We start from the raw sequence: 26,204 nt of genomic DNA on the forward strand, positions 1-26,204 counted from the left end.
CCTTTTACTGGCGGCATTCAATCAAATGGCTTCCCAACTTGTGTGCGCAAGGCACATTATTTCTTCTGCGCGGCCGCGGTGGAAGAAGCGCGGTCGCGCACACGCTCAGCTTAGAGGGAACACTGCGTGGAAGCCCTGTATTTTAAGGTAGCCCGTCGGGGCAGGGCAGTGATACATTTTGGTAGCCCGACTGGAAAACACAATAGCCCCGGGACGTCGGGCTAGCGATTTTCCGAGCCCTGAAGAGTCTTCCGTCTTCAAACACCATCAGCAGCTTTGCAAATTCCAAAAGTCACACTGCTGTGTAGGTGTCACCTGGGGTCAAAGTGCTCATGTAGAAGACACTGAGGAAGCTGTATAGCAGACAGAAGCAGAATAAGCTTATGCTTTCCCTTTTACAGCTGTAATGCTAATTCATGCCTTGGAATTTACCCTACAGAGAAAAAAAAAATCATTTTCCTGCAAAACATCTGTGACGTTTGAGCTCACCACACCGAGCTTCACGACATAACTGAGCTGTAATGATAAACCCAGGGGAAGTCTACCTCTGCACAACAAAGCAGGTTTCTCATTTGCATGCGGCACTTCTCTGAATCCTCTACAAGACAGATCACGTTTCCTCTTGCAATCGCCATTTCTGACAAATTATGACCACGTGCCCATGCACGGCTTCTGTGGTTTTACAAATCACCAAAATTTTATAGTATTCCCCAGCAAAATGCCTAGAAATGACTCGAAGTCAAGGTCGGAAACACCCTTTCTTAAGCCCTATTCGCACGGGATTAGTATTATCTGGGGACCTTGTGTGATTTTGAAATTACCCCCCCACATCTGAATTTCGTGTGGTGCATTCGCACGGGATAAGTGAAGCCTGTGATTTTACTCGAAATTACTGACTTATCTCCCGAATACCCGGATGTCAAGGCTTTGAGAGTCCCGTTCTATGGTCCAATTAGATGGATTTAAAAAAAAAAAGAAGAAACTAATATAGTTTTGTGCTCTGTGTCATTTACATTTCACCAGGTTAAAATAATATCTCAAGCTTTATGCTTGATTTATTTGTAATCAAGTTTCAGCTTTCTCTTTCTGCAAATTGTATGGTGTAGCAAAATGACAGCACCCAAAATACTATGAAACACTCCAACGCAGCTCCATTCTTTGCAAAAGATGGATAAAAAGGCGCACAGGAAACAAAAACCTTGAAAAATGATATACGACCCGCCAAATGCTGGCCAAATCACAGAGATGCCGATTCGCACGGGACTAATATTATCACAGGACCTTGGTGTTCGGCGAAATATGGTAGGTCATTTGCGGGAGAATTTTTACTTTACAAGTTACAGACATGGCCGATTCGCACGGGATTAAGATCACAGACAACCTCCGCAATTATTACAAATGACTGGAGGTCACCAGGTAATACTAATCCCGTGCAAATAGGGCTTTTAGATAGCATTACAGTCAGAAGAGTGACTCAAAAAGAGGCGGGGCATAAACAGGAACACCAGAACAAAGTGCAGTTACAATTGTATAAAATGCATTAAATTAGTATTACAATATATATTTCATTGAGAGAGTGTGAGTGAGTGAGTGAGTGTGTGTGTGTGTGTGTGTGTGTGTGTGTGACAAATGAGGACATCAATTTGTATGACACCGGTATTACAAGGTGAAGGTGACTTTTCAGGACATTGACCCGTGTCCCCACTTTTCAAAACGCCTATAAATCATACAGAGTGAGTTTTTTTGGGGGGGACAGTAGAAATGCACAGTCTCCTGTGAGGGCTAAGTGTAGGGTACCTTTAAGTGTAGGGTAGGTGTAGGGCAATTAGCAGATACAGTTTGTACAGTATAAAAACCATTACGCCTATGGGATGGCCCCACTTTTCACAAAAACAAACGTGTGTGTGTGTGTGTGTGTGTGTGTGTGATTCATAAGCTCTTTGTGTGCATTGTAAAAATAAAAGGAAGATTATTGAAGTATGTCTTGTAAGAAAATATTTTATTTCAGTCTATTTAAAAGTTTCACATTTAATTCAATGTTCTAATTAATGTTTCGTGAGAATTTTACTAGCAATTACTAAATTAAAAAAAATGCTGGGTTAAATATTGGACCGAACACATGCTGGGTTGTTTTCAACCAATAGTTGGGTTAAATGTTTAACCCAACCTTCTGGGCAGTAACCCAACCGCTGGGTAAAAACAACCCAGTCGCTGGCTTCATCCATATTTTACCCAGCGCTGGGCTGTATTTAACCCAGCATTTTTTAGAGTGCGCCAAAAACTGAATAAAGTCGTTATATTTGTTTTCTTTGAACACAAAAAGTATTCTCGTTGCTTCATAAAATTACGGTTGAACCACTGATGTCTCATGGACTTTTTAAATAATGTCCATACTACGTTTCTGGGCCTGGAAACATTTCAGCTGTGTTGCTGTCTACACAAAAATGCTGGGTTAAAACAACCCAGCGCTGGGTAAAATATGGATGAACCCAGCAATTGAGTTGTTTTTACCCAGCAGTTGGGTTACTGCCCAGAAGGTTGGGTTAAACATTTAACCCAACTATTGATTGAAAACAACCCTGCATGTGTTCGGTCCAATATTTACCCAGCACTGGGTTGTATTTAACCCAGCATTTTTTAGAGTGTATGCAGGCCCAGAAAGCTCTCGGATTTCATCAAAAATATCTTAATTTGTGTTCTGAATATGAATGAAGGTCTTACAGGTTTGGAACAACATGAAGGTAAGCAATTAATGACAGAATTTTCATTTTTGGGAAACTCTCTCTTTAACAACAATAAATAATATGAATTACAACTTTTAGTTGGGTAAGAATCAACAAATAGTCGAGTTGAAATCTCATAAGCCACATGCCTCATCCTCACATTGTGTACCAAACAGAACTGGCCAGTTTGTCTAAGATCTGCATCAATCATTATGGCAACAGCTGTAACACGTTCACACAGCTGTTAACTGTTTATGTGCATTAGGAGCTGCACACACACATGTAAATACAATCTGCCTGGCTTCATAAACCGAAATCAGATTTCAGAGCCCTCCCTGCTGATCTACCCATGAGCACAGTCTTTTATATATCATGCAACACATAAGAGAGTAACTGTCTCACCACATCACAGACGGTATCATTCACTCAGCTGTGGTACATGTCTGACTGACTGAGCATGCTAGCACTGTCAAAGAAGTGAGTCAATACTGCAAGTAAAGAAAACATAATTTGGGTAAGCCTGACTTAGCCTCTCAGGGGAACGAGGGTTTTCAGAGGACGAGAGTAACTGCTAGGAAACAGAACAATATCATTTCCTCTGCTCTGGCCTTCTAAATGATTCATGCAGAGGTGCTGGTCTGTGTTTGCTGAACAAGACACACAAAAAAAAAAAAAAAAAAAGAGATGAAGGTCAGGCCTCATGCATTTTCATTATGTTTCATGAAATTTCCCAGGTCTCCCTCTTCTAACAGTGGAACTACTAACTACTAGATACAAAAACACAAACAGGTACATAAAAGGCAAGTCCGGCACATATGCAATATCTGTGTGCCACGGACATGAAAGTGCCAGTTTTCAGACATGAAATCATCTGACATGAAGACGTTGTAAAAAACAGAACTTGAAACCTGTGCAGTCTTGCCCAATATACATACTACAGAAGGAAACAACTTTAATCTTTTAGTTGATAACACATAAATTGCAAGTAACACCATTTAAAATGAGATCGAACATAAAAGTGCTATATACAATTCAATTTTGTACTAGAAATTAGGGAAGTGTGAGAAATTAGTGCAGAATGTAGCCAACTAGTAAAAATTCACCAAGAAGTCACTTTTTTTGCCGTTTTGTTTTTTTTAATCATCAAATTTTTATTTTCAAAAATGCATAGCTTTAAGTTAGAAGTATGTTAAAATGTTATAACATTTATTATACTCCAAGAAAAGTCTGTAAAAATAGGGTCAAAAGTAGTATTAATATGAAGTAATTTTCTGTATTTATTTTTCCAAAAGTTTAACCCGTCTTTTGAATTATAGTTGTGTTTTAGGGTTAAAGGAAATGTTGGTAAACTTTTACAATTGATGTAAAGTTTGTGAATAAAATAAATATTTAAATACTATTTTAACTATACTGTTTTAGTTTTGTCAAGTATGTACGATCAATTTCACAAAACAGACAGCCCTATTAGATATTTAAAAATACTGTGATCCTTGTTTTCTCTGCACTGGATAAACAGAGGGGCACATTTCTTGGACAAAGACGCATTCATTCATGACTCAAGCTTCTGTTGTGAGTGACCTCCACCTGACAGTGATATACTGTCAATAAAAGCCCCCGACAGTCAGACTTCGGCTCATTCTAGACGGAGAACAAGAAAATGATGTGCTTGCACTTTCTGTCCGCACTGCTGGAGGTTCAGGAGAAGGAAAAAAACACTACATGGACTTTAGAACATGCTGAAGTCAACACAATGTTTTCCTGCAACCCATTAACTGGCCAGAGGTACAAATGCAGAGTGAGAGCCAGAGAAGAGAAGAGAGTGTTCATTAAAGACAGAAAGCAAATAACAATAACAGTCTGTCATTATGTCAAGCTGTGTAGAAACCTGCAGACATGCATGCTGGCACAGATCCTGTGCTGCACAGGAAAACAGGAAACAGCAGCTATAGATGACCACCGTTTTTGGTGCTATGACCCTGTGCTGACCCTGCTAATGTAGCACAATACACAGAGTAATATAAATAAAATAATAAAAAAGTGATGCCTTATAAGTGCTAATGAACAGAGGAAAGTGGGCTGACTTGAGTCAGACATGCTGTCTAGACTGACTTGATTACGCATCAAAGTTAAAAATTACTGTTATGGTTTTTACTGCAGCATTCACTAATGTTTTTTGTAACTTGTCCTTGTAACCTACAATGTTGTCAAGATTACTTCTGTCTTTTTTTATTTATCATGATATCTTGAATAATCATAGCGCGGCTATTTTCCATACAAAAACAGGTCATAAACAACCACATCCGTCAGAAAAAAGCTGCTGACATAACTTTGGCACTATATTCAAAGTAATCTGAAGTTTTACAATAACTTTGTTAGAAAAAAAACACTAAGTAGCCTAGTCATTCACAGATAATCTTCCCTCTGATTAAGCATTTGTGGTCACATTCAATCCGATTGATGTCTCAACGTGTCACACCAGGTTTTACATAATTTATAGAAGGCCATTTAAATATCTAGGAACAATTTGTGAGTTCCCTTTTTTTGATGGTTCTCTAGATTCTTCAAATGTCCTTTTCTGCTTTGTGGAAAAGAATAACAGCATACAGATTCAATGACATAAGGTGAATAAATAATAATAGTTTTGGGGTGAACCATTCCTTCAGAGCAATAGAAAAATGTCACTGTGCAAGTCCGAGCTGCCTCTCTGTGAGCGAAGAGAAAGCTGTGAGTCTGATTCCCTGTTAATTTTTTTAACCAAGCGAGCAGGAGGCGGTCATGTCTCTACCTAAAGTGCTGTGGCCTCCACTGTTTGTTATGGATTCTGCTTCAGCTGTCCAAATAGTCCACAGGAGAGCCAACCTGCTGCCCTAACAACACACATCAATATAAAGAGAGCTTTAAGACAACAACTGACAAACGCAGCATGGGTTATTTTGGAAAACCGCTATTTATAATTTTCAACACCTGTTCACTACAAGGAAAATTATTTTGCTTTAAGACAAGAGAGAGGTTTAGGCATTTTGCAAAGGCAAATTCAGTCGATATGCTCGGTTTATGTTACAATACTCTGGAAGCCCACTAAAACATTTGTGTTTTTCACAGTTCCAAATTCACACTTATTCACATTAATTCAAGTTCTAATGAGGCAGCCTGGGTGAAAACTGGATGGGTAATATGTCTGATTACAAAATAATGTGCAGTGTACCAATGCATTCCTAAATCTGCCATCCAATAACTGCAACAAGCTTTGTGAAAAACGTGTTTTAAAAACTTGATTTTATTCTCCTGTTTGGCAATTGTTTATCATGTTCTGACAACAAACAGTAGTAATTAAGACAAAGATTTGACAGTAACACTTTAGCATAGGGACCAATTCTCACTAATTACGATAGTCGCTTATTATAGCATGCCTATTACTAACATATTAGCTGTGTATTAGTACTTATAAACCACATATTCTGCATAAACATATTCCACATTCCTAGTCCTACACAATTCCTAAACTTAACAACCTTACTAAGTACTAATAAGCAGCTAATTAGGAGTTTATTAGGGATGTGCATCTCCATAACTGAGGCCGATGCGATACGCATCTCGATGCATAGCCAACGATGCGATACATTAAAGATACATATAGGCAGCTACCGATGCGATGCGATATGATCAACTCCTATTACGATGCGGTGCGATACGATTTCGATTCAACATGATGTGATTCAGTGTAATACGATGCAATGGAGAAAAATAATATACTGTGCAATTCAATATGTAGATATTTAATTTTTATTTATTTTGTTCCGACAGAAATCTTATCTTAAAGTATCTTAAGTGCCATCTGACTTTTTACACATGGCTCTTTCACAAACAAAAGATTAGTTTTTTTTTTACAAAACCAAAAGATTAAATAAAAACAGATATTCTTTTCCTGTCTTGTCTCTAGTTACTTTTAACAGCTCAAACATTTAACAGGTGAAACCATTTAAGAATGCTGCTCGGGGATAAACAATAAAGAAATGTTCTGTAACTTCAAGTGTGTTGTTAAATTAGTCGTACTGCCTGTATATTTTATAGCGGCGCGACATATTTTACAAATTGCATGGGTTTTGTCAAGATTTCCATCTCGCTTATAAAACCCAAAGTATTTCCAAACACTAGATTTAAAATGACTTGGTGGAAGAAAGAGTTCCGAGTCTGCCATGTTAATCCGTTCTAGGTGGTAACTCTCAGGAGGACAGCTCTCGGTCTACGTAGTGTTGTTGTGATACGTCATAATCACGTAGCAGCTGCAGTGGTGATGAGAGAATGCGCTTTCGCAACAGTTCAGAAAGGAGAAATCAATCTAAAAGTTACATAAAATATTGGTCGCTTTATAAATATTAAAAGAATAGCGCATCTAATAATAATTATATATGAATAAATCGTTTTTTACCGATGCAGATGTTAGAAATGATGCATCGCGATACAAATGCCAACTGTATCCGATGCACGCTTATTTAAATCGATGCATCGCATCGTAAGCTTTTATGCCGATGCACCGATGCAAATCGGTGAATCTTACCATCCCTAGTGCCAAATGCCATAGTTAAGTGAGAATTGGACCTTAAACCATGGTCAAATTTTTGCATGCACTGTGTCTGTTTAGACCAATGCATTTTAGAAACAAAATAGAGAAGCTGAATGAAAATGCATTTCACTCTGTCTCAGTCTGTTTGTGAGTACCACAAAGTCATAGAAACAGTATGTAAGCAGCTCGCTCTTGGCTTGTGACCAAAAGCATGAAACTTATTGGTTGTTTGGTTAGCCAGCATATGTCCTCAAAAAGACAAACTAGACAACTTCATGAAGTAATAAACATTTGTACCGAACAATTCAGTCACATTTCTGCTTTTGACTTCCTTTGCTGTCATTTTCTGTCCGAGAATGATTGTTCCATTTAACCCAGAATCTTCCTTCAAAATGCATAAACAGCAGATGAGCACTTCATGTATAGTCGATGACTTCTCACATGGCCCAGATGGTCTTCTCCCATATTATGTTCACTAAAACACTGATTTACAACCACACTTTAGGGACTTATTGTAATGGAATGCTTTAAGCCTTCAAACCACACTAAGTTTAATGACGTCCTCTGTATGGGCCTGCAGCAGGAGGCCTGTCTCGCAGGTGGCGTCTTATCTAGTGATCTTCAACAGCATGCGTAAATCAAGGCTGCAGTTCTAGTTTTCCACATTGTTTGTCAAAAGGGATGACAATAACAAAGAAGCAACAATCTGAATACTGAACGATGAAAAGCCCAACATAAGACATGATGACATAACAGCAGAGTCACTGTTAGGCAAACCAATGGCATTTCGCTGTGCGAGACAGACAGGAATATTACCAATAGTCCTACACAAACCTTATACTAAGCAGATTTATTTTGTTGCATTGTATCTTTCCGCTCGCTTTCACCAGTCAGCACTTTACTGGTAGGGAATGTGCAGGTTTGCTTACGTCTGTGCACTACTGCCTGACTCAAACGTTTAAGGCCAAAAATTCTCCAAGTCATGCAGTCTGAAAAGGCAAGATACTCTTAAAAAGGGAACTCCAATAATGCCTGTCTGCAATGCAAACAGAAATTCCATTTGCTCAGGACAAATGGAAGCAAGATGTTTGTCTGAGGCACATGCAGGAGAAAGGAAGGACAGAGAAAGCGAGGGAGAGAAGAACAAGTTTAGACTGAGCCACATGGAGGCCATTTAGAAGAAGATCCCCTGCAGGAATGCTCTGTTAAATTCCTGCTCTATTCAATGTGACAAATTGTATGCAATGAGATGGAGCCAACATATTTGGACCATATGAATAAGAACAATGAATGAACGATCCCAATAACCGATGCTTCAGGGTTACGGGAAAAAATGGCATCAAAGCAAAGCAACAGCTCCTCTGCCAGACAAGAAGCGTTCCAGAAGACAAGTAAAGGCAAGTCATTTGGTTGCAAGACTTTGGTTATAATCTCAAGCGACACAGCCAAAGTTTACACCCACAAGCCACCACAAAGACATCAAAATCACACCCTTACCCTTGAAGTCAGTCAACATCCAGCATTAGCATTCCCACAAAAACACATACTAGTTCTGATCTAAAAGACTGTCAGAAGCATTTAGTGGATTATCGGCCTGACAAATCAAGGAAATCTAATCATATGACTGGCAAACATACCTCAGGACACACTACAGTCCACTTCCTGAAGCTGCATGTTCCACTAAAGTGCTACAACAGCACATAGCAATGCAGTTCGGAGTGCACAGAATAAGAAGGATGGGCTCACGACTAAAGTGGATCAGCAGCGATCAGAGTAGATCAGCTGTAATCACTGCAAAGCCAGTGTTAGAGATCCAGTGGTTCACGTTTCATTCTAGCGACCTTGATGGGGCCAGAGGATGACGGTGAAAGGTAACTATCTAAAGTGGAGAAAGGTGCTTTTTCTTTTCTTCAGTATGAACTTCCCGCACTATAAATCTTGTCACCCTTGAAAATGTAAACACCAAGGATATCACACTAAATGGAAGCGAGAAAAATTTTAGTAGTTGGCCGTTTTCCCAAAGCCATTGATCAACTAAGCGCACCACTCTGCATGGCCCTTATGTTTACATTTCATTGACAAATTGTAACATCTAATATTTAGTCTAAATGGACCTTTAATAGTGACAATTATTAAACATTATTCAGGTTAGTGATCGTATTAAATGTACTGTGGATAAAAAACAAGGCTGTGAGGGATAGATACAGTTTTTACAATGGTGCACACTGTATCCTCCACATAATTTTCACCAACTCACAAGTTTCAGAACTGTTTTATAGAGTTTCTGTCTACTGAATGTTATTTTCTGAAAGATGTTTCATCAGCTGAACAATCGGTATGCTGTTAAACAACAGTACAAACTATTGAATGTACTGTACTCCTATCCCTCATAGCCTCATTTTCATTTATATCAAAATTTAAATATGGTGCTACCCTGTTCTATAGCACAACCGATTATAAAAAAGTGCACATATCCTATCCTAAATGTCTAAAAATCAAAAATGTGTTTATTATTATTATATTGTTTAAAACATATGTACCAGACATCAGTTTTAAAACAGCTTTTCCTCAAACATTTGCACTGAGGTGACTAGTATGTACTTAATACAAATGTATAATCTCTGTATTTTATGAAGATTCTGAAATAAATTACTGATTTTTTTTTTCAATCCGGTAAAATCAATCATTCCTCATTCTTAATTACTTTTTTCATATTTCACCAATTATTAATTTTTTTATATTTATAATTAAATAACTTTTTTTGTCACAACCATGTCAAGTATAGGTATTATGTTTTGTACTAGAACTCACTGGTAACCTACTTAACATCTCCAAAACCATTTAAGCACTAAGTACTGTAAGATCCAAGCAATTAAGGCACCATATTAAAGTGGGTGCATGCAATAGAAATACTGCCATAATTCTTGAGGCATGCTTTGTGCAAAAGTATAAAACCATAATGAATGAATATCTCTGTTGCTGTTTATCGTGGCACTCCTCTAGTTTCCCCTGATCAATGCATGCTGAGTCTCACCCCACCCTAGACTAGACATCTTAACGTGGCACTGTGATCCGTTACCTGGGTCGTATATGCCCACAAATATGGACCTGTTATTCAAAACTCTAAATAATAACGTTAAAAATAACAAATCCAGTGATTTTTAAATGTCTGTTGGCAAACAACCCATCGGGCAGCTCATAACATCAGTCGTTCAATACACGTTTGCATGAGTTGGTGTAAATCTTAATGTAAAAATTATAAATTGATAACGTATGGCAAATGTAACTTTTGTAAAAAAAAAAAAAAAAAAAAAAAAAAATATATATATATATATATATATATTTTTTTTTTTTTTTTTTTTTTTTTTTTTTTTTTTTACAAAAGTTACATTTGCCATACGTTATCAATTTATAATTTTTACATTAAGATTTATATATAGTGCTAATATGTTTCGCATATGTGCGGACTAGTGTTAGCTGTGTCTTGCTCAGATGTCTGGCTAAAGGAGTTAGCAGTGGTGGCTAACTGATAGTCTAGACCTCAACTTGTAATACTGGGATTGTTTTAAGAGTCTCAAAACTGACAACTCTTAATCCATATTTTAGTATTTAAACGGTGTTTTAGTAGCTGACAAGCAGATAAACTGTGATAAACTGTGCCTGAATTACTAAATGGACAACTATATAAACAACCACAACAAACAACGGACGCTGGTCGGCATTCACCTCTCTCCTGCACACACATACACACACACTAACGTTAGATTAAAACGGTCTCAAACTGTTTACCTTGAAGTCTTTTTCAATTCCAGGGGTTTTAGCTAAATATTAACTTTCCATGGAGCGAGGTAAAGTTGCATAACCTTGCACACAGGGTTCAAGCCCGACGTTAGCGGTCAGTTTTCACACCGGGGCAGGATTTCAACAGTCCAGTCCATAGAGAGGCTGAGTGTATAAAGCCTGTGTGCGCAGACAGCAAGGCAGTTGCCGCAGCTCCTCCAGCAGTCACTCATGCCAGACGACGGTCTTTGCGCTGCGGCTGCGCTGGACAGAAGAACTGCGCATGCGCACAAATGCGCTGCCTGCACAGTTTATCAGCTCTCTACTACCCTCTACTGTAAGCAGAACATGTAAACACACATGCTCTTGTCTACTTGCCGACAAAATGAATATAAAACAACACATTTAAAAACGTATAATATAATAAAACTAGTTTTTAAAAAATCAGGGTCCACCTTGTTTTGCTCACTGTGCATCTTCAGTGACAAAATTTACAGCTATAATATATAAACAGAGGGCAAGCAGTCAATATGGGAAAACATAATAAACAAAATGTAGATATTTTAGAATCATTGACATAACAATTAGCCTATCTATTTGTTCTTCACAATACACGTCCATAAGCAAGATTGATCCAATAACCTGAACACTAGAATACTTGAATACTAACAACAGTGATTAAAATGCAGTTCTACCTCATTTCTTTGTATCAAAAGCAAGTTTCAACTTCAAGTCAATATTTCACGTTAGGTTTTTTTATATATATATAATACTCCAGTGTATTTCATCACTACAATAATTTTCCTCCACTGTTTTTATTTACTTGCTGCATTGAGATTGTCCTTGCTGTGTCATATTCTCTAAAAAAAAGGCCCTTGTGAAAAGAATAGGCCTGGTAATTGATTAAACTCACCATTAGATGGCTAGGTCATCTGCAAAATGTAGATTTCTTGAAAGTTAGTGAATACATAGTCCGTTTGGGTACACTAATGGCAGAAGACGTCGTACAGTAACTAACTTTTCTGGTTTTGCTTGGTTGTGCTGACGTTAGTCTCATTTCTTTCTGATGTAGGACACACCTTTCTCTCTCCAACAATGCATCACAGACGCAGCAATCCAGCCTATTAGAATTGCTTTACGTAGAACCTATTTTAAGACTCACAAAAAAAGAGAATTATTTTCTCCATGTAATGAGGTTAATGTGTTCTCTTTTGAAAGTGTGTCTAACAGTGAAGCTGTCAAACGCATTTTTTTCAACATTTCTAAAAAAGTAAACATATTAAAGAGAACTCTGTTGAGATTATACAAAATAATTGCTCAAGATCTCATAGGCAATGACCATTGTTTATGTAGTTCCAACATAATGTCACTTCCACCACATCTCAAATTGTGTAGCATCCTGTGGTAGAAATAATTATATTTAAATAATATTTTTAATAATTCTAAATCATTTTAAATAAATAACAATACAGTTAAATTATCCACACTTTTCCATAATTACAAAATTAAGGGGAAAAACATTACAGCTTGATTGCTGTCCAATGTTCACACAGTAGTACAATAAATATAAGTATTATAATAAAATATAATATAATATAATACCTAACTACATAATACTATTATTGTTAGAAATTGCAACAATATAAAAATAGAAATATAATACATTTATACATATAATTAAAACACTAAATAAACAATAATATCCTGGCCAGAGGAGAACTGCTTCCCCTACTGAGCCTGGTTTCTCCCAAGGTTTTTTTCTCCATTTTGTCACAGAGGGAGTTTTGGTTCCTTGCCTACAGATACTATTTAAACTAAACTGAGCTAGACAATGACATCTCTGAATTCAATAATTAAATGCCTTTAACTGAAAATTGAGTGTTTAATCTTATTCTTATACATTACTGACACACTATCCTCCAATTTGATACTGTTAAGTGCTTTGACATCATCTGTATTGCTAAAAGCGCTATATAAATAAAGGTGACTAGTAAATAAATATTAATTATTAACTAATCATTACAAAATTATTTTGATTTATCAACATTAAAACACATGTAAAGTACAAACAAATTTATGAACATATATTACAAACAGACATTAATAATAGGCTATGGATAATGTAATAATAATCACCTCCAATTATGCAGCTATAGCATTCTAAATAAAATACAAACAAATATTCAAATAAATTGGCAAAGAATCAGAAAAAGAAAAAAACTAAGAGCAACATCCCGAATTTACAAAATAAGCATCAAGACAAATAAAATGAACAAACAAATAAATATACTGGGCTACAAAATGACATTGACATCTTCCATACCAACAACAGATGTTTAAAAAGAAGAAAAAACATTTAAATGTTTTATTTTTATTTGACGCTTTCTTTATAATAGACATTTGAAAAGTAGCCTAGTAAAAATAGGCAACAGAACAGTAACTTACAGCATAGATAGCAGGCAATAAAGTAGACAGCTAAACATAACGCCAGTCTTTCTTGGAACAAAGCGATATGAGCTGTACAGATGTCTTTTTTGATAATGATTGCTCATGCATGCAAACTAAATTTCGCTCATGTTTGCCGTCATACATCCAAAAGAGCAGATGTCGCTGTGCTTTCCTCCACACAGTGTTGTTTTGCATCGCTGTCGACGGTATTTACCACGCATGCGCACATCATTCTTTCTTTTTCCCGTGCAGCGGAGTCAAAACTCCCTAGTTTGACTCCAGGCTCCGGCTTAGGAGACTGCAAAGTCTACAAAATGGTCAGTACAGCGCCGCAATACTTTTATTTTTATGTTCCCTAAAGATTAATGATCTGTTTGGTGCCTTTACGTTATGGAATGATGGCAGATAATAAAAGGATGACTTAAGATTTTCTCCGATAGACATAGTTCAAACGTGGCCTTATGGCTGATTTCAAGCCCTTCCCACATGAGTTTCAGAGACTTGCACCCTGTGGTGAATTTGCAACATTGATGAGGGTTTTCGGAACATGACACGCTCTCAAAAAATATTGTATTAAACACCTGATCGAGCTTTTACATGATAATTAATGCTAGCATGCTACGGCTTCAACACTTAATGGAGGGCTTTAAGCCCTTTATAGTTATAACACGTCCGTTTTCATTGTAGCAAAAATGTGCATTTGATTTGCTTCTGCAGGTTGAAACTCTGAAGTGAATGTCTTTTTAAAACGGTGTCTTTTATAGGGATTCGTTAAAGTAGTGAAGAACAAGGCTTACTTCAAGAGGTACCAGGTGAAGTTCAGGAGAAGGAGAGGTGAATCCAGAAATTTAAACATTAACCATTATATGAAGTCACACAGACAGGCTTGGTTTTCATTGTTTTTTTTTTTTTAAGAGGGAAAAACTGATTACTTTGCCCGAAAGCGCCTGGTAATCCAAGACAAGAATAAGTACAACACACCCAAGTACAGGATGATTGTCCGCTTCTCCAACAGGGACATCATCTGCCAGGTGAGTGCAAAGCTGTTCATTTGTCCCATGACCAGTTATAAAGTGCTCATGCAGCAGGACGTCCTAAAATATGACATGCATGTTCTCATTATTGTGCCTCATAACAGGTGACTCGCTTGTCTTTGTGAGTTGAATATCTCTGAAGATTTTGATTTGCTGACAGTCAAAGGTGATTTAAGGTGTTTTGGATTTTCAGATTGCCTACGCCAAGATCGAGGGTGACATGATTGTGTGTGCGGCCTACTCCCATGAGCTGCCCAAGTACGGCATCAGTGTGGGTTTGACAAATTACGCAGCAGCCTACTGCACTGGGCTGCTGCTGGCCCGCAGGGTGAGTCTCACTTCCGCCCCTTATTATTTGACAGTCTCCCCCCTGAAAGGAGTTTATGAAACTTTACCTTGCACTTGAAGAGTGGTTGCATTAAAGAAATTAACCTCTATTCTCTAGACATTTGTCGTGTTTACAGAAATAAAGAAATATGACACTGAGACATTTCACATGCAGGAGAATGAATTAGTCTTGTGTGCATCTTCTGCACAAATGGAAAGGGAAGGGTGTGTGGTCAAGTATGGTGACCCATACTCGGAATTTTTTCTGCATTTAACCCATCCAAGTGCACACACACAGTAGTGAACATACACCTGGAGCAGTTGGGGGTTCAGTGCCTTGCTTAACGGTCTCACCTCAGTCGTGGTATTGAGGGTAACCGGAGAGCGCTGGTTATTCACCCCCCCACCTACAATCCCTACCGGACCTGAGACTCGAACCCACGACCTTCTGGTTACAAGTCCGACTCTGTATCCATTAGGCCACGACTGCCCAAAGTAATGTGTGCCATACCAGATTATCAAACTTTTTAATGGAATTAATCTTGTGACCAGATTTAGTAATGACTTTCTTTAAATCTACTATATCTTAATCAGATTTTATCCATGAAAAGGCAAGACATAAAGAAACTATTTGGAAATGAAACGTCTTGCTTTCTACATTGTTTTTGCAGACTAAATGTGAGCTGCCAACTCTTGTGTAGCAATAAATTGTTGAATTTAAAGAAATAATTCACCCAAAAATGAAAATTGTGTCATTACTCGACCCCCCCCCCATGTCATTCCAAACCTCCAAAGACATTGGTTCGTCTTCAGAACGCACATTAAGATATTTTTGATGCAATCCGAGAATTTTCTTACCCTGCATAGACAACAATGCAGCAATGTTCCCAGGCTCAGAAACATAGTAAGGACATCGGTAAAATAGTCCACGTTGTTCATCTGTAATTTTACGAAGCTGTGAGTTCTTTTTGTGCGCAAAGAAAACAGAAGTGACTTTATTCAACTACTCTTCTCCTCTGACATTCATGAGAGTACCACGACGCATACATGTGCATTCCTCTGCTTGTAAACAAGGCACAGCACATGCATGTACTATGTCAGCAGCACCACATGCATGCGTCCTGGTGCTCTCATGTTTCACAGATAAACAAAGGTCTTAGGTTTTGGAACAACGTTAGGGTGAGTAATTGACACAATTTTAATTTTTGGGTGAACTGTCCCTTTAATGCCACAGTTGGTGTGTCCCAGTTTGCATGCTATCCATCCTAAATAGAATAAGTGTGTCCCAAATCATAGTATGTTGAAATGCATAGATACCGAATAGTCTAATATTTTTGGAGGAAATTCGAAGTGCATATCCATGCACACTATAATGGCTAAGATGTGCATGGATATGCACAACACAATGTGCTTTGGAAGGATTCGGTTCAGGAATATTTTATTCTTAATATAAATAAAATGTTAAGTAGAAAGGTTTTGATAAAGGGGTTTGAATGATCAATGTAATCTAACCTGCAGAAAAAAGTTAATCTGCAACAATATTGTAAACGCTTAAAGATATGCTGGGCCTTTGTGAGGCAAGTTCATTGCAACAAAGACCGACAAATTAACATACTAGTCACTCTAATACAGTTGGAAGATTTGTTGGATAGCGTAAACTGAGCTGTGGAGTGTGTGTAACTGTTTATGAGGACATTTTGATAAGATGATTAACAGGCATGGAGATATGTGAACTGAGATGCAGCAAATGTATTTAATTATAATTTAATGGCTACCAGTAATATAAGAGTTATCCAGATGTGTTTTCATACAATTTCCCAAGAAGGCATCTTCCCATGACCGCTGGTGACGAGCATTTCTTCAAGGGGCAGACTTCCTAACTATGCATCTCATTTGCCACATCAGTATATTACAGATATGGAATTTCAACCGAGATGCTCTTAAGTGTGGTGCAACCTGAACTTGTGTGTGTGTGCATCATTTGTTCTTTCTCACTGCATGTTGTCATACATGCTTAAAGTGAGGTCTTTTGCAAGTATTCATGTTGACTTGTTAAAAATTATTTTTTTTCATCAGGCAAAGTTTGAAAACTTTGCACTGGCACCATGATTGTGTGCTAGATAAGTAGATAGTCCTTTGATGTTGTGCAGAACTGTAAGGACTCATCAGCTTTGATATACAAATAGAATTTGGTCACATGGTTTTAACTACCTCCAAATGTAGCTTGAGTGATCACAAAATGTTTTGTAGCTCATTTACACTTGTATTCAGTGCTGTCCTCTTACAATCCAATCATCCGTAACTGTTAATACCAGGAGTAAACGGGTCCCTTAGCAGTTCTGAAAGGCTTAAATTAATCCAGGATAATTGATACGAAGACAAACGACTGGTTATAACTGGTCCACTATGTGCTCTCTTCCAGCTGCTGAACAAATTTGGCCTTGACAAGGTGTACGAGGGCCAGGTGGAGATCACTGGGGATGAGTTTAATGTGGAGAGCATTGATGGGCAGCCAGGAGCTTTCACCTGCTACCTGGATGCAGGCCTGGCCAGAACCACCACTGGCAACAAGGTGTTCGGTGCCCTGAAGGGAGCGGTGGATGGAGGTCTCTCCATTCCTCACAGGTAGGTTTTCCCTCTTACTGTTTATTTCTGAATATGCTCAAAATATTGGGTGTGAGCAATTTGTTCTGGGTTTTTCCATTTCATATTCTGTTTTCTTGATGATGACACCGTTTGAAACTGAGCAGCTTGTAGTTGCTCAATTGATGTGATTTTCAAGACGGGACTGATTTTGAGACTTGTTTACATTGTAAGCACCAAAATGTGCATCTAGTATATTCAGCATATGAGTTTTTCATCTTTGACTTAGCACCAAGCGTTTCCCTGGCTATGACACTGAGAGCAAGGAGTTCAATGCAGAGGTTCACCGCAAGCACATCCTGGGCCTGAATGTCTCGGAATACATGAGATACTTGATGGAGGAGGATGAGGACGCCTACAAGAAACAGTTCTCTCGCTTCATCAAGAATGGCGTTACCCCTGATTCCGTATGTGCTGTGCTTTTTTTTTTTTTTTTTTCCTTTTTACCCCCACCCCCCTTTTAAAAGATGTTTGATACTTAAATTGTTGAACAATCTGTTGAATCTTAGACTTGAAGTCATACTCGGCCTAAAAATGCGAATTCTCATGCCATCCTAGATGTGTATGGCTTTTTTCTATGGAACACACAGATTTTTAGAAAAATAAACCATGTCCATGTAATGCAAATAGATGGAACCCTCACTGTGGAATCTTCAAAAGCCAAACAAACAAGACCGTAGTGACTGCATTACCGTTAGTATGAAGTGAAATGAGGAAAATGCTATTACTTTAAGCTTGTTTGAATTATAAACCATCTCTTTTAGCCAACTTTTGTACTTAACAAGTGGCATAAACGCATTCTAAAACTCAAGCAAGAAGTGATGGATGTCACTTCTCATGCATGTTTCACAATTCATCAACAACGTGCTGATGTTTACATCAAGCATGAACACTCGTATGACAGCTGACTCAAATCAGTGGCTTATAGTTTAAAGTATTGGTATTTTTCTCTCGCAGACCATGCTTTTTGGGTGGAGTATCTCTAAGAATTGCAAAGATTCATGAGTTTCCATTTCAAAATACTTGGCAGTTAAATATTTCAATAACATTGGCTATTACAATAAAGCTGGCTACTATATAACTGTTACAACTAGTAATGATATTAATCTCTTGCTCAGATGGAAGAAATGTACAAAAAGGCACACGCAGCCATTCGGGAGAACCCAGTGCACGAAAAGAAGCCCAAACGGGAAGTCAAGAAGAAGAGGTATTTATCTGTCCTTTTGGTTTCTTCATGTCTTGTGCTCTCTGGTGATGTTAGTGATTGTATTACAGACGCGGAGGAATGTTGTTTTTGCTCGTTTTGACATTTCAACCATTTAGAACTGACATTTGATTTCCACAATAACTATTCTGCTGCTTGATGATGATGCCTTTCAGACTGAGCAAATTGTAGTTGGTCCTTCATTTGCACAGTTGATGCAAACTTCAAGACGGGTCTGAGAGCAGCTGGTTAATTGTTGGGCGTTTAGTGTCAAGACCCATTAGAGGAGGTTTTGTTTTAAACTGTATATTGTGGGGTTTTTTTGTTTGTTTGTATGCCTGTTCTTAAAAACAAAAACATCTATGTCAGCTAGACTGCAGAAAGCATTAATGGTTTATGTTTGGGACTAAATAAATCAAACTTGACTAATGCTTGTTTGGTCAGGGAAAACATTGGTAGTCTCACCTACTAAATGATTGTTTCATTTAAAATGTAGTGCTATAGTTAAAAGTCCTGGGAGAAATTGCTTTCTACTTGTTTGCTGAAATTGAGTGGTTCTCTTTCTAGATGGAACCGTGCCAAGCTCACACTGGCTCAGAGAAAAGACCGTGTTGCCCAGAAGAAGGCCAGCTTCCTTCGGGCTCAAGCTGCAGAGGAGGACTAGAGCTCAATCTCGCTTTTCTCCTTGTGCAGAATTCGTTTGTTGTAATAAATATATCAAAAAAGACTCTTGTATCTGTCTGATTGCTTGTCACATTGAGTTGGAGGCTGTGCATGATTTGCAAACGTTTAGGATGATTTATGCATGTTTCTTTGTCGTAGCATCTGTGAGGATTTAGGGAAACCATTAGAATTTACAGAATTAAACAATGGCATAATCTTTTCTTTGCTTCAATCAACATTCTTCTTTGAATAAGTGAATAAACCAAAAACAGTCAGACTTGAAGTTCAAAATATACTTTTAAATGTTGTAAAGGGCCCTGAGTCCTAACTTAAGGGTGCACGTACCAATGCATTCAAAACAAAAATTAAATGTAAAAACTAAGGCTTAAAGCACTTGCATGACATTAACTGAAAATGGCCTATTACAAGTAGCATTTCAACTTTTATGCACACGTCTTGCCTCTTTAGAACGTGAATAATTAGTTACTTTTGTTTGTGGCAGTTTGACTGAAAAAATTGACCGCATAATTGTTCTAACCTATTGTATTGAGTAACGGCGTTCAATCTGAAAATTACAATTCACGCAAATAATTTTCAGATCCTTTGTAGTTCTATGGAAAAGATTGAAGTGTTCTGAAATCTGGATTGTATATCATCTGCAGACTAGAGCAGGGGTTTTCAAGTCATTCCTAAATTATTCCTGTCAAAATGACATTTATGTATATTTTCATGTATAAACAAATGTTATCACTACTAAAGCCAAGGCAACTTATTAAAAGACAATATCTACAGTATTTACTTTGTATTAGGTTCAGAACTTTTTTTTCTCTACCGAATAGTAATATATGCATAAACCTTTAAAATGAAAGTCAGATTTAAAACCTAGACAGCTTGATTGTCTCCGTTTCCTGAACAAGAATTAAAATTTGGCATTTTCTCTTGGCAGTGGAGGACATGCATTAGCAGAGGCAGTATCTCTGCAGCCTAAGCTTTTATAAATTGGGATTGAGTCAAGATTGGGTAATGTAACAAAACAAGGTGTCACGAAGGCTATATTGACAGTAGGCTACTCTGCAAATGCAGGCGAAAAATAAAAACACGTAATTATATTAGGCAAATCATGGATGGTCCGATAGCAGTCTCTTGTTTATTACTCTTGTGTTGTGTATAAGAACAATATATCAGTTCTATATATCATTATGAGTCCTTTGTGTGAGATATCTTCTTCCAAAGCAGAGTTTTGAGGTTGTTGAGAATCAAGGAATGTTCCATTTCCATCTGTTCGCTGGCGCCTTTGAGAGCAATGCAGGCGTACAACTGTTTCTCCAGTTCGTCTTTAATGTCTGATGGTGCACCATACAGAAGATAGTCCTTCAGTGTGCTACATACTTTTGCCAGATTGGGCTGTGTGACCTCTGTAATGCAGCGGTGCTTAGTGAGATCACAGGAAGTGAGGCAGTCCCGTCCATACATACAGTCACTGTCCTCTTCGCACCGCATTTCACGCATCACTTCCTGAAAAGCAGCTTCGGGAACAATACGCCTTGCGTCTACCACCTTTATATCGTGGCGCTCTGTATAACCAAACCCAGCGGAACTTACGTCGCACATGAGGAAACTTCCGAATGTGCCGTGGAAGAGGTCCTCAACGAGCTCAAACAGACCGATGGCTATCTTAGCCTTGCGAGGCCAGGATGGGGCGGCCCACTGGTCGATGCTCCGTCGCAGGCTGGCTGGAATCCACAGCTCTACCATCCATGGAAGGCTGACGCCATAGAGTGGTACGTAAGGCACCTTCTCCATCACATACAGGTCCCCACAGAAGCCCAGTAGTCTGGGAGTGTGCTCTCGCTCCTTCAGCACGATGGACAGCAGGAATTCATTCAGCTGCAGTAAAGCCCAAGCTGAATGTGCTTCTGACAGGGAGATCTGGCCATCCTTGTTGCTGTCTGCAACTCCAAGCACAAGGGTCACCAAATCTGCTAAGTTGGCTTGGTCTCCTACTTTTGCCTGCAAGGGGACAAAGTGCCATTGTAATGAGTTAATAATAGTTGAAGAGATGTCTCTGTATATGAAAGGTCTTCCAGGCTATGAAAATATCTCTTCATGCCTAGTTCATGGAGAATAAGTAATGCATGTTTTACATAAATTTACAATTTAAAAAGGGTTAAAGTGTAAACAAATGAAGTTTAACAGCTTCAGACCTTAGGTCGTCAGCTCACATATATACACTAGTGCAGAGGTTTCAACATTTTTTAAATATTCAGATTATTCAAATGTCAAATATTTTATTTATTTTAGTGCTGTCAAACGATTAATCGCATCCAAAATAAAAGTTTTTGTTTACATAATATGCATGTGTGTACTGTGTATATTTATTATGTATATATAAATACACACAGCATATATTTTGAAAATATTTACATGTATATAATTTATATCATATATAAACATTTAATATATAAATATAAATGTTTTCTTAAATATATACATGCATGTGTGTGTATTTATTTATACGTAATAAATATACAGAGTACAAACATATAATATGTAAACAAAACTTTTATTTTGGATGTGATTAATTGCGATTAATCTTTCGACAGCACTAATTTCTTTAATACTACTAATGTTATATTTATTTTATATTATTATTATTTATAATATTAATGTCACAATCAAATATGGTAACACTTTACAATGTGTCATTTGTTAACATTAGTTAATGTATTAATTAACATGAACAATACATTTATTCCACTATGTATTAATCTTTGTTAATATTAATAAAAATACAGTTGTTCATTTTTTGTTGCTGTTAGTTCACAGTGCATTAACTAATGTTAACAAAACTTGTGGTTTTAATAATGCATTAGTAAATGCTGAAATTAACATTAACACAGATTAATAAATGCTGTAGAAGTATTGTTCATTCTTAGTTCATGTTAACTAATGTAGTTAACTAATATTGTTACAGATATGGTGTTGTGGGAAATAGCGCACGACGAGGAGATAAACTTGACCATTGATAAACTTAAGATCATAAAGAGAACTGAGGACTTATAAAGGGATCAACCAAACGAGGAAACAAGATAATTAATTAAACACAGGCGATGATAATGAATGAATTAACAAGGAACTAATGAGGAAAACCGGAACAAAACCAAATAAGGGCAAACAGGAAACTAGGCAGAAACCAAACCGTGACAAATATGAACTAATGAACCTTATTGTAAAGTGTTGCCAAAAAATATTTACTAGACAAAAATTAAAATCTCCCATGCTAAAACCCTGTAGCCCAAACTGAAATAATTAAGCAGAAGATTTAATAATTATATTTAATAGAATACATTTGCATGATCATCACATCCCCAAAGATTTGCATTATGCCACAGAATGTTTAAACATTCCTGCAGCCTAATAGATTATTAAAATTACAGACAAAGTTAGAACAAAACCTGCCAGGAGCTGGGCTGAGAACATTTTGGTTTTAAAAGCATATAACGCTAATGCAATATTGTATTTCAGTACAGCATGGGATTTGAGACCTTTAGATGGCCGAAGACCATCTCTTTGAACTTCTCCATTGATGTCCCTTTGGTTGGCCTGTTAAAGGAGGCGGATTCTTTTCGGGGCTCCAGTTCTGCACCCAAATCATAATGAGGGTCCTCCTCCATCTGGCACTTTATGATTCCGTCCATATCCCCCCAACTGCCGGAATATACCTAAACAAAGAAAGTAGCAAGAAAGAGAGAGCGGATGAGTTTTACTCAACCTTACTGACAAGAGACTGTGCATGCAAATAAACGTATGTGCAGACAAGCAGAAGCATGGTTCAGTAGACAACATCTTTTAAAAGATCAAACAAGCATTACAGTGTTATATTAAGATCTGTTGTGTCTGACCTGATTGCTGGGTTTGGCAGAGAGACACTTTCCCAAATAAAGAGTGTCCTTCTCACACAAGCTGTTGCAGGCTGACCCATCGATCACCCCCTTCTGGAATTTATCGCACTGGGAAGACATGAAGAAACACATACGTCAGAGTCTATGCTGCATTATTCATTTTATTCCATGACACAGTACTCCCCAAAGACTGCCTGATCCATTTTTTTAGTCAGTGTCTCTTATGTAATCACTCTCCTCTAGATGGCCCCCTTTAGTAAATAATGTTTGCAAAAAGCATCCAACAGCTGTAGAGGTGCACCAAGTCATTTTTTCCTCTTTAAAAATCAAATATATATACACAGCATCCAATTTTTTGTGCCGTTTGTTCAAAACTACTTAAAATCAAGCTTAAAACTCACAATAGAGTTCTTGCACTCATGTCCACGGCACAGCTCTGTGTATGAAGAGTATTCCACGTACACCACCCAGCTTCCCACGAAAACAGCCAACCAGGAAAAAAACAGGTACTTCATGTGTAGGTAGGAGAACCGGGCCTGTGCACAAACAAAGAGACAATGTAACCATGCAGAAAATGCTTTCCTTTTACAAAATATCTCCAAATGTTAACTGATAAACATAAAAAGGGCTTTTGTTGATATTCATATAGTAATCATTTTTCCATTATTAAACTATTTATAATAGATGCTGAACACTTTGACTGTTACAGACTATGCAGTGAAGGTTCGATTTTAGTACTAGGCAGTTTTGAAGACGCTGACGTGTGCTGATTATGAGCCGATACAGTTTGTTCGAGGTTCTTCTGAAATGGTGGCGATAAGGGGCAGGACTGCTAAAAACCAGATGAAAGGAACATAGCTCAGTGAAAAGACATTTCAAAAATCAAGGTTTAAGTTCCACATGTTCAGTGCAGTTTCTGTAAGAAAAACATTTATTAATCATAGCTTTCTAGTTTTATACACTTTAGCGCAATACTAAAATGTATGCATTGATTACAATATCATTCATTTCATTCATTTAACCTATGAGGTACTAAACCCAGGAAAATCCTTTCATCTTTTACTTATGTGTGACCTTTTAAAGCTCAGAACAGCGGGAAACTATCATCTTGACAGCCACACAGGATGTGTGATCCACTATAAATAGCCCCCTCACTTCAACCACTGAGGGCTCTTTATGAAATATCATTTTCTTCTGATTTCTAAAAACAACCGAGGTCAGAATTTATCACAAACTTATGATGCAAAAGGAAAATTGGTCCAAGGATTTTCCAAATCCTGACCATTTTGCTTGAGTCTTTTATGGTCAATTTTCTTTTTTCCTGTGGGCAGAACTTCCTTGGGACATGAGAAGCAAAGCCGTCGAAAGCATGTTACAGCTTCATCTTCAAAATAATTGCACATTTTGAGAGAGATCTACTGTCGGGACTTAGAAAGAGGTTTCAAATGAGGTGCTGTAGTCAAAGCTCGCCTGAAACTACAAGCAAACGTTTGAGTGAGCGGGGTAGCACACAGCCAGCTAATTTCAGCACCATCGCAGCCCTCCGTGGTCTGACATTTCCTTGTCTACAAAATCTGATCTGACAGAACTTCTCCTCCGGCATGAGGAGGAGGAATGGGCCTCGTAGCTGAGCCTGATCGCCTGCAGTAGCTCCTATGTCTATTGTTTTGTGTTTTAGGAGGCACTTTGTGTATAGCAGCTGTTTGCTGAGCGCTTTACCACCTGTATACAGAGTTTAAGTTGATCCTCATACAAACACATTCACCCAGGGCAACAGGAGCAAAATCAAACAACTAAGGAAGAAGACGGCAGTACGTAGTAACATGACAGATGAAAAAACAATGCCTCCACTAACAGAACTGAAAAATAGTATCATAATAATATGATTGGAGTACCATGGATTTTAAATCAGTATGAATGTATGAAAGTGCAATGCCCAAAGGGAAGCCGAGTAATGAAACCCACGAGGTGATGTAAAATATGGTGATAATATCTGACTCTTATTTGGTTGGAACTGGAAAACACACATTGTTTCTCAGTGCAAACCAAACCTCAGAGGAACAGTTTGCTGAACTTTGCTCGGCTCAGTGCAAACAGCTATACTGCTGCAAAATTTATAAGAAATGCTAAATTATTAATCACAACGATTGCAGCCATGCATCTCTGTATTAATGTAGCTAGTGTTTAACGGTTGTGTGCATGATAGGCCTAACCTGCACAGTAAAATCATGAAGTAGAGTGGGGTCACATGATGGTATAGGTATGAATATACAGTTCTCCTGGTGATCTGTACATTTAGCTTTTTTTTTTTTTTTTTATAAATTCATGAATTATTTATTCTGTGCTTGAGTGTGAATGAGGTCAACATTACTAAAAGTCTTTGGGGTCACACTTTATTTTATGTGGCCTTAACTACTGTGTATTTACATTTAAAAAAAGTACAATGTTCTGGAAGTATTTACAAATGCATCACATGTTAGTTATTGTCATAGAGAAAGGAATAGAACCTCAGCAGTCAAACCTTATCTCTCGGATTACGAAAATAATGGGTTTGGGACATGAAGCTGCTATTTTTTATGCAATGTTATTCCAACAGACAGTTACTATATCTTATGCACTTAGATTAATCCAGTTTAAGATTCTTAATCGCTTTTATTGGACTCCGACCCGGCTGTTTAGGCTGAAGCTGAGGGATAATGCAGACTGCTGGAAGTGCTGCAGCTCGGTAGGGACCTTTTTTCATCTGCTTTGGGAATGTCCCATGATTCAGAACTATTGGTTAAAGATTCATGACTGCATTGAAAATATTACCCGGTCTAGTTTGGAGTTCTGTCCGAGGCATGTTTTAAATGATCCACAAATTACATCGAACTGTGGAGCAGCTGACTTTATCCAGACCAGTATAATGGTTGGAAA

General features: G+C 37.7%; 3 protein-coding genes across 9 annotated transcripts in view; 1 reads left to right on the plus strand and 2 right to left on the minus strand.

The window, feature by feature from the left end:
• LOC306844649 (ecotropic viral integration site 5 protein homolog) overlaps nucleotides 1–12,155 on the minus strand; it is a 50,137-nt gene extending 37,982 nt beyond the window's left edge. For 2 of the 6 annotated variants that reach the window (XM_079376935.1, XM_079376932.1), the window contains exon 1: nucleotides 11,981–12,155. In XM_079376935.1, the coding sequence (XP_079233061.1) occupies nucleotides 11,981–11,983 (3 nt within the window). In that variant the 5' untranslated portion in view covers nucleotides 11,984–12,155. Of the gene's footprint in view, nucleotides 1–8,924; nucleotides 8,993–11,076; nucleotides 11,344–11,980 lie in introns of those variants that run through there. The other 4 variants (XM_079376937.1, XM_079376933.1, XM_079376938.1 and 1 more) reach the window with 3 other exon arrangements.
• A 1,408-nt stretch (nucleotides 12,156–13,563) lies between these two features.
• Nucleotides 13,564–19,450, plus strand: LOC306845175 (large ribosomal subunit protein uL18-like). Its single transcript, XM_079377821.1, has 8 exons — nucleotides 13,564–13,832; nucleotides 14,280–14,349; nucleotides 14,431–14,546; nucleotides 14,743–14,877; nucleotides 17,299–17,501; nucleotides 17,749–17,926; nucleotides 18,638–18,726; nucleotides 19,291–19,450. The coding sequence occupies exons 1-8, from the start codon at nucleotides 13,593–13,595 to the stop codon at nucleotides 19,385–19,387; spliced, it is 1,128 nt and encodes a 375-aa protein (XP_079233947.1). The 5' UTR covers nucleotides 13,564–13,592; the 3' UTR covers nucleotides 19,388–19,450.
• A 531-nt stretch (nucleotides 19,451–19,981) lies between these two features.
• LOC306845176 (divergent protein kinase domain 1A-like) overlaps nucleotides 19,982–26,204 on the minus strand; it is a 30,257-nt gene continuing 24,034 nt past the window's right edge. The window contains exons 3-6 of one of the 2 annotated variants that reach the window (XM_079377822.1): nucleotides 23,690–23,824; nucleotides 23,289–23,396; nucleotides 22,932–23,108; nucleotides 19,982–21,396 (exon numbers count right to left, since the gene is read on the minus strand). In XM_079377822.1, coding sequence (XP_079233948.1) covers nucleotides 20,584–21,396; nucleotides 22,932–23,108; nucleotides 23,289–23,396; nucleotides 23,690–23,824 — 1,233 coding nt within the window. In that variant the 3' untranslated portion in view covers nucleotides 19,982–20,583. The remainder of the gene's footprint in view (nucleotides 21,397–22,931; nucleotides 23,109–23,288; nucleotides 23,397–23,689; nucleotides 23,825–26,204) is intronic. The other variant, XM_079377823.1, reaches the window with a different exon arrangement.

This window comes from Barbus barbus (assembly GCF_936440315.1).
Source record: "Barbus barbus genome assembly, chromosome: 25".
NCBI lineage: Eukaryota > Metazoa > Chordata > Actinopteri > Cypriniformes > Cyprinidae > Barbus > Barbus barbus.